This window comes from Vitis vinifera, chromosome 13 (genome assembly GCF_030704535.1).
Source record: "Vitis vinifera cultivar Pinot Noir 40024 chromosome 13, ASM3070453v1".
In the NCBI taxonomy this organism is placed as follows: domain Eukaryota; kingdom Viridiplantae; phylum Streptophyta; class Magnoliopsida; order Vitales; family Vitaceae; genus Vitis; species Vitis vinifera.
The window spans coordinates 6,892,023-6,901,229 of NC_081817.1; the positions used below are offsets into that span (position 1 = coordinate 6,892,023).

Sequence of the window (9,207 nt, forward strand, 5' to 3'; positions counted from 1 at the left end):
TTTACCTCCCATAGCCATGTCCTGGGCCAACTTGTCGCATGTGACATGTCCAATCCGAACCTATCTTTTGAGAAGTCGGCACTTACAAATTCGGAAATTCCACTTCATTATCCTTTGTCAATGACTTGGGTTTCACCTAAGAAATAAGAACAAAAGGGAAATCATTCCCACAAATAAGCATATGCAATTAGGACAAGGACATCTTAACTACTCTTAGCTCAAGCCCGACATGCTAATATCTATTTAATTTGCATTATTCAATTCCAAGTCTATAAACTATCATACATTTCACCAGACCTAAGTCTTCAAATTTCATCCTCATCTCCAATTACGATGACAGATAAAGACAAAAAATAAAAACATCTGTACAATTGTATCCGATGGGACAGGGTATGACACGTTACAATCCATGGTGCCGCCATGCATAACCTTTATCTCTTTTTCCTTATCTTCCTCTATTCTCATTCTATTTCTTTGGGTCTCTTTAACCTAACCATCTCAGTGTCGGCTGCTTTGATTCTTCCCGGAACTTCTTGTAAATGTTCCCTTGTTGAACTTTCTAGTCCGAATCACTAGTATGAGCGACACAAGTGAACCTAAAAATGTGGTCCCTGTGATTATAATGAAGGCCAATTTGAAGCACTCTACCCCTGAGCAGTTCAAGTCTTCACCAGGACTCCTTTTGATCCCCCGAGCTGCCATTTTCTTTTCTGCCTCTTTATCTTATAGACTTCCGGCCACCAGCACATTGTGTAAATAGGAACCCACTGGGCTAACCACTGCGCCAAACTTGTACAATGTGGAGTAGTATTTAAGGCCAAAAATTTCAGAAATGATTGCCGTAAAGTATTGGCCATTGAGCACCGAAGCAAAAGCCGATAATTATTGATGCTAAGTAGAGACCATCCTTGATGTTGAAGGCGATGAGGAGATGACCAACACATGAGAGGAGGAGGATGAGTGTGAGTATCAAAGGGCGGGGAAACTTGTACTTGTCTAAGACGATCTCCGATCCAAAGCCTGCAGTTACACTTCCAAGATAGTTCCATGTGCTAACCAGCGATATGAAAGTACTCATGCTTTTCTGGGGGTACCCCAGTGAAGTTCCAATCTGTCCCAAGTTGTCTACGACCCTTAAAGTCGCTCCAATACCTCAAATTGTAGCAAAGAATAGAACAAACATGTCTATGCTGAAAAGGGCTTGAAGTATGATGTAGTCCTCTCCTCTGTCTGGTGGCCTGAACACGTTGGAGAAGCAAGAAACTTCCTTCTGTGAACTTGGTTGTTCCGTGAGCGAACTTGTTGAGCCTGCTGATTCAGGCGGTAGTGAAGATGAAGAAATCTCGGTGTTCAACTTATCAGTGATGGTTGTCAACTCTGAAGTCTCACTCAGGGACTGTTGTTTGATCTTCCAAAGCTTGAATTCCTCTTGTATAACAATCGCAAATGGTAGAAAAAGAAAGAGAATGACTACAGCGGCGCTTCCGCCGTACTCACTCTGAGAAAAAGTGAGTTGCTTCTCAACTATAATTATAATCATGAGAAACCCAGCAAGGCCACGAGAGATGTAGAGAAACTTGTAGAAGACCTTGAGCTCGTTCTCCTGTCGAGTCACCTTCATGACTCGGATGGTCCGAATAAATGCAAAAGATATATATAGCGGCAGGTAGCCAACCTATGAGCAAAATAAGAACCTTTGTGTCATTTCTATAGAAGGCATGATATAGCTGTGTGATGATTGCACCACTCAGCCCAACATAACCCTTCAATATCCCCAACACCACGCCTCGGCTCTCCGGGAAGTTCTTAACTCAGGTCACCAGCGATCCGGTGTTGGTAAAAGCCTGGGAATTTGCACCGATGCATACGTAGAGACACATGTGCCATACTTGGGGCTTGGCTATTCTCCGAGTCACGCCAAGCCATATCATAAAGTAGCCAAAAAAAATCAGGACTGCGCCAACTGATAGCACAACCCATGGGAGAGTAATCTCGTTTATGAGCCCTGGAAGGATCCCAACGTTTGCTCCCAAGTCCTTGAAAAAGCTGAGTAAATTCAGGGTGGTTCCCAGAACAGATTTGAGTGTGCTTGTGTAGAGACCGAACATGTAGGTTGTACCGGCGGCCGACATTATCAGAAATGATGCAAATACCACTGACCACCGGGCAGTGATGACTTGGAGGGATAGGCTCCTCATGTCAACCCAACCACCCCCCTCCGGCAGCAATGCCAGCAACCACCATTTCCTCTGTTGGAATTCTACACTTCTGACAAGTTTGTGTCAGAATATATTGTCTACGTACTGCGGGTAGTACACTAAATTTATGTACACTGATTCAAGAGAGAACAAATTAAGATTTGGGTTGTTGACTTAGCAGTGTCATGTAAAGGAAAATGAGTTGAAGGGATCAGAGAGATAGGGTAGATGGTTGAAATTTGAGGCACACATGGAAGGTTAGGAGTTTTATGGGTCATGCAATAATTGTTGGCAATTATAGAGAAGATAAACTCATTTGAGTCTTATCCATTTCAGATAAGGGCACATTTTAAACCAAAGAAAATGGATCAAAAAAATAAAAGAAAAGTAAAAGAAAAAGGAAAAAGGAAAAAAAAAAATCAAATCAAATTACTGAAAAATGTTCTTTCCTTAAGCTTTCTGTGCCTTTCTTTCTTGAGAAAATGATATTTAATATTTTCTTCACTCTTTTTTCTATATTTGATTTTTAGGAAGTAAATTTTTTCTTATATTTTCTTTTCGGAAGGTTTAAGAAAATAATTTTAAGAAAATAATTTTAAAAAAATAATAAATAAAAATTTGAAAAAGTTGAAGGACAAAACTATTAAATTAAAAAAAAAAAATAATTTCTCCCAAATTTTATCCACATTTTTTTTAAGGAAAATGGATAGAAAAAAGTCTCTTTAACATTTTTCTTATATTAAGAAAGTTTTGAAGCGTTTTTATATGGATAAAGTGCATCCTTTAAGTTCTTCAATGGTTGTCCGATCACTTAATGTGAAAAATGACTCATTTCGTCCTTGCGAAAAATATGAAGAATTACTTGGTCCTAAAGTACCATATCTTAGTGTTATTGGTGCACTTATGTATCTTGTCAATTGTATACATTCAGACATTACTTTTTCTATCAATTTATTAGCAAGATACAGTTTCGCTCCAACTTGAAGACATTGGAATGGTATCAAACATATGTCGCATTATCTTCACGAAACTACTAATATGGATCTATTTTACTTAAGGGAATCAAAGCAACAATTGTTTGGATATGCAGATGCAAGATATCTTTCAAATCCATATAAAGGTAGGTTACAAACCAGGTATATGTTTAATTATAATGGTACTGCTATTTCATGGAGATTTATCAAACAAACAATGGTTGTCACACCATCAAATCATTCAGAAATACTAAAAATTCATGAAGCAAGTCGTGAATGTATATAACTAAGATCTATGATCTAGCATATTCGGGAATCATATGGACTCTCCTCTATCAAAGGTGACCCGACAATATTATTTAAAGATAATGTTGCATGCATTGCACAGATTAAAGAATGATACATTAAAGGTGATAGAATTAAGTATATATTGCTCAAGTCTTTTACTTTCATTAACTCCAAAAGAGTGATGAAATTGTTATTCGACAAATAAGATCAAGTGGCAATTTAGTAGATCTATTCACAAAGGCATTGTCAACTACTGCAATACTCAAGAAGCTCATTGGAATACCAGACTCAAAAATCTTCATGTTGTGCTACTAAAGAAAATATAATCATGTCTACATGAGGGGGAGCTAATTGATAAGAATATCATTACGCTACACTCTTTTTTTCTTCGTCCAAGTTTTGTCCCATTGGGTTTTACTGGCAAGGTTTTTAACGAAGCAGTTATAGTAATCCAAATAATATTGTACTCTTTTTTCCTTTACTAGGGTTTTTTCTCATAGTGTTTTTCCTAATAAGGTTTTAATGAGGCATATTTTTATGATCATCTAAGGGAGAGTGTTATAAAATATGATATTTTGTACCACTATGGTAACTTGTGGATGATCATTCATAAATATATTTTGTAACTCCCTATGAAAGGGAGAGACTCCTAATGAAATTAAATTGATTTTTCTCGTGCATTATATACTCTCTTTTTTGCTTTCTTCTTCTCTTACTCTGTTTTACAACAAAAAACTATTTTTTATTTTACTTTATTTTTAAAAACTATTTTCAAATAACAACGATTTAATAATGTTAGGAATCTTTAAATATAATTTTTTATTTTTAAATTACATGGCCAGACAAGCTGTAAACAATAACAATGACCTATTTAAGAGTGTCATCACATGGAAAAATGTTCACAAAATTATGAAGTGAATCAAGTTAATTCTAGCTTTTGAAATTTATGAAGAGTATAACACATGTAAAAATTAAAAAGTTAGTTAGATAAGATTACTCAATACTTGAATCCTTTAATCCATCAAACTTTACAGTTGCCAAGGACTATGAGAATATTCAGTTTGATATTCTTCTATTAGATTTCTATTTAACATGACTTATTTTTCCAAAGTGATATTAAGGATTCAAATTATTTTAATAATTTGAATACAGAATGAAAAGTATCTTTCATGTACACTTGTTTATTCCACAACCATTGCAAGTGATAACTTTTATGCTGGGCTTAAAGATTAGATGAGCCATAAATATGAGGTCTTAGACTCAGAACCATAAATACCAAACCTAAAGAATAGATGAACTCCCCTTAAATCCAAGATTTGGAATCAATGAAGAGAAGCATAGCACGCTAATAATGAAATCCTATAATAAAAACAAAAACCAAAAATTTTGAGTATTCTAAAACATTTATTTTCCATTTTCTTAAGAAAAAGGTATAGAGAAGTCGAGGGAGAATATTTCTTTGATGACGAAAAAGTTTTTATAAGTTTTTCCTCCTTTCCTTTTATATTTTCTATCCATTTTCTTTGGGTTAAATTTTGACTAAATTTCTATTAAATTTATTTGAAATGGATAAGACTTAAAGAGCTGATCTCCGCTAAATGTGCCTACAGTTATTGCGTATGTGATACAGCAGCCTTCCATGTGTGCCTCAAAATTCAACCATTTTTCTATTACAAGACAGTGCGGAGTCGGCAGCTTCTTCTCTCTCTTACTCAGAAAATCGTGTGTATAAATTGACTGGGCACCTCAAGTTTGTAAAGTGTAAACAATATATTCTAACACAAACTTGTTACAAGTGTAGTATTCCATCAGAGAAAATGGTGGTTGCCGGAATTGCTGCCGGAGGGGGTGGTTGGGCTGACATGAAGAGCCTATCAGTCCAAGTCATCACCGGTCGGTGGTTCGTGGTGTTTGCATCATTTCTGATCATGTCGGCCGCCGGTGCAACCTACATGTTCGGTCTCTACTCAGGCACAATCAAATCCGCTCTGGGATATGATCAAACCACCCTGAATTTGCTCAGCTTTTTCAAGGACTTGGGAGCAAACGTTGGGGTCCTTTCAGGCCTCATCAACGAGGTCACGCCCCCATGGGTTGTGCTATCAATGGGAGCAGCCCTGAATTTTTTTGGCTACTTCATGATATGGCTTGCCGTCTCTCAGAAAATAGCCAAGCCCCAGGTGTGGCACATGTGTCTCTACATATGCATCGGTGCAAATTCCCAGGCTTTCGCTAACACCGGATCTCTGGTGACCTGCGTTAAGAACTTCCCGGAGAGCCGAGGCGTGGTGTTGGGGATACTGAAGGGGTATGTTGGGCTGAGTGGTGCAATCATCACACAGCTCTACCATGCCTTCTATGGCAATGACACCAAGGCTCTTATTTTGCTCATAGCTTGGCTGCCTGCTGCTATATCTTTTGCATTTCTTCGGACCATTCGAATCATGAAGGTGATTCGACAGGAGAACGAGCTCAAAGTTTTCTACAATTTTCTTTACATCTCTCTTGGCCTCGCTGGGTTTCTCATGATTATAATTATAGTAGAGAAAGAGCTGACTTTTTCTCAGAGTGAGTACGGGGGGAGCGCCGCTCTAGTTCTTCTCTTGCTCTTTCTCCCGCTCGCTGTTGTTATACAAGAGGAATTCAAGCTGTGGAAGATCAAGCAAGAGGCCCTGCGTGAGCCTCCACAGTTGAAAATCATCGCCGAGAATTTGAACACTGAGACTTCTTCATCTTCACTACCGCTTGAATCAACAGCTGCAACAAGTTCTCTCCCCGAACAACTAAGCTCACAGAAGGAAGTTTCTTGCTTCTCCAACGTGTTCAGGCCACCGGACAGAGGAGAGGACTACACCATACTTCAAGCCCTTTTCAGCATAGACATGCTTATTCTATTCTTCACTACAATTTGTGGTGTTGGAGGGACTTTAACAGCCATAGACAACTTGGGACAGATTGGGAGTTCACTGGGGTACCCCCAGAAAAGCCTGAGCACTTTCATATCGCTGGTTAGCATATGGAACTATCTTGGAAGAGTAACTGCAGGCTTTGGATCGGAGATCGTCTTAGACAAGTACAAATTCCCCCGCCCTTTGATGCTCACACTCATCCTCCTCCTCTCATGTGTTGGCCATCTCCTCATCGCCTTCAACATCAAGAATGGTCTCTACTTTGCATCAATAATTATCGGGTTTTGCTTCGGTGCTCAATGGCCATTACTTTTCGCAGTCATATCTGAAATTTTTGGCCTCAAATACTACTCCACGTTGTACAATTTTGGCTCAGTGGCTAGCCCAATCGGTTCCTATTTACTCAATGTGAGGGTGGCCGGATATCTCTATGATAAAGAGGGAAAAAGACAAATGGCAGCCCTGGGAAAAAAAAGGAAGCGTGGTGAGGACTTGGACTGCACAGGAGTAGAGTGCTTCAAATTGTCTTTCATTATAATCACAGCGGCCACACTTTTCGGTTCACTTGTATCGCTCATACTAGTGCTTCGGACCAGAAAGTTCTACAAGGGTGACATTTACAAGAAGTTCCGGGAACAAGCCAAAGCAGCCGAGACTGAGATGGCCCAGGCCGGGAATGGGGCAGCCCCATCGCTGGCAAAAGGTTAGAGCTGTCGGCAGCAGCAATTATGGTTAAGTTAAAAAGACTCAGAAAAAATAGAATGACAGTAGAGGAAGATAAGACAAAAAGAAGAGATACAGGACCCGGGACCTTGGATTGTAATGTTTCATACCCTCCCCCGTCAGATACAATCTTACAGATGCTTTTATTTTGTATTTTATATGTCATTGAATTTGGAGAAGATGAAATTTGAAAACTTTACATTGGGTGAAATGGGTATTAAGGTTGATAGACTTGGAAATGAATAATGCAAAATTTAGTATCATGTGGGGCTTGAGCTGAAAGTAGTTAAGATGTCCTTTTCCCCATCTTTATAAAGTTCCAAATTCCATATGCATATTTATGGGAATGATTTCCTTTTTCTTCTTACTTCTGACAAATGACAATTAATAAAGTGGAATTTGCATGGAGGAGAGGAGTTAGGGCCGACCTCTCAAATTTGGGCTCCGACTGCCCGGTCACTTGGGTCAAGTTGGGTTAGGATTTGTCTCCCGGACGGAGGGGGGCTTCCTCTAGTCAAATAGAGGGCATCACTGCTTAAATGAGATATGAACTTTATTGATAATAAGGAAAATGTTTAAGGTAGCAAGATAATACCTCCTCAAGCCAAAAAAATATTGACATGATATAAATAAATAAAACTAAAGTATAAAAATATAAATAAATGAGATTAAGATATAAATCATATAATTTAAAGATGTATAACGTGATATCATATAATTGGTGATGTTTTTTCTGTACCAATTAAATAAAGAATAGTTTATTTTTATAGATAGATCCGAGAAAAAAAAAAGTATTATTAATAATTAAGATTTATCGGAGAACAAACATGTTAATTAATTTTATTTTACTATCGAATAGGTTTTTTCATTTTTCTTGCCTTCCTGTTTTCCTCAAAAATATTTAAAATTCTGATTTTTTTTTTTAAATATTTTTTATTTTTGGGTTTTTGTTCCAACTTCCAACTTCCTTCCAAGATAGTATACTCATCATTGGTTGTTAAGTTTTTGCCCATCAATTAGAGACTAAGATCCTATCCTCTTTAAGGGTCTCTCAATCACACTCCATAATTGACTTTTTATACTTAGCCAAAAATGTCTCTTTATTTCTGAAAAAGAAAGAAAAATATCATCAGGAAGGAAGCATACACTGTTGGAATATATACAAAACTCCGGTGTGGTTTGGAGATATAATCTTTACTTCTACAAAAATAGAAAAATAACAACCCATATTCATGTTTAATTACGATCATACTTTTAATTTACAAAAAATAATTTATTTATTTATTTATTTAAATAAGGATTGGTTTGTCCCTCTCTGCACAGAGATTCCTTATCCTCTTGTCAAATTAGATTATTAAAACACAATTTATTAAATTATATATATAATTAGATGTCTTTAGAAAATAAAATAAAAAATGCAAATTTTGCCCGCTAAAAAACATAAATTTAATTTTAAATTTTTTAAAATATATATATATAAAATTTATACTTAAATGCTATTAAGAAAAATATCCAAATATATTAGGTTGATAATTTTGAAGGCATCAAATTTAATGTACTAAATGTTTTGAGAGTTTTACTGTTGGAGTCCATGTTGAGCTATTTCAAATTCGATTTATATTTGAGGTAATTGTACATTGGTTAGAGTCCATGTTGAGCAGGATACACGAAATTGTGGATAAACTCACAAGTGGTATCATAATATGTTAAAAATAAAAAATTGGTATAAATTGCTTGAATTACTTATTCACACTTCTTTTTAGGTACTTTCTTAATTAAGAATATAATCTCACAAGTGGTATCACAACATGTTAAAATTTTGTAGATTTTTTTATTTCTTCTACTTCATTATTGACATATGGAATAACTACCCTCGTTGGAAAGTGTGGATGGAATATTTTTTTCTAACCATGTAAGGATAATGTGGCTGGAACATATTGAAATCGGGATAATTATCCTTTATGTTTGTGGACAAGAATGAAAAATCTACAAGGGAAATGAAGTTCAATCAATAATGGGACAAAATTGATAAGAAAGACAAAAGATCAATGTCAAGGCTGGTTACTATATTTTCAATGGTGATAAGTTTGATGAACTTGGAAAGATAACGTGTAA

At 36.6% G+C, this 9,207-nt stretch overlaps 1 protein-coding gene and 1 pseudogene across 1 annotated transcript; one reads left to right on the top strand and one right to left on the bottom strand.

Moving 5' to 3' along the window:
- Positions 1 to 242: 242 nt before the first annotated feature.
- Positions 243 to 2,449, bottom strand: LOC100261563 (protein NUCLEAR FUSION DEFECTIVE 4-like; annotated as a pseudogene).
- Positions 2,450 to 5,096: 2,647 nt separating this feature from the next.
- Positions 5,097 to 7,456, top strand: LOC100266758 (protein NUCLEAR FUSION DEFECTIVE 4). Its single transcript, XM_002272038.4, has one exon. The coding sequence runs from the start codon at positions 5,278 to 5,280 to the stop codon at positions 7,075 to 7,077; it is 1,800 nt and encodes a 599-aa protein (XP_002272074.2). The 5' UTR covers positions 5,097 to 5,277; the 3' UTR covers positions 7,078 to 7,456.
- Positions 7,457 to 9,207: the final 1,751 nt, after the last annotated feature.

Bases quoted from the DNA above. Each gene is read 5' to 3' on its own strand.
- LOC100266758 (XM_002272038.4), top strand. From the start codon at position 5,278: ATGGTGGTTGCCGGAATTGCTGCCGGAGGGGGTGGTTGGGCTGACATG.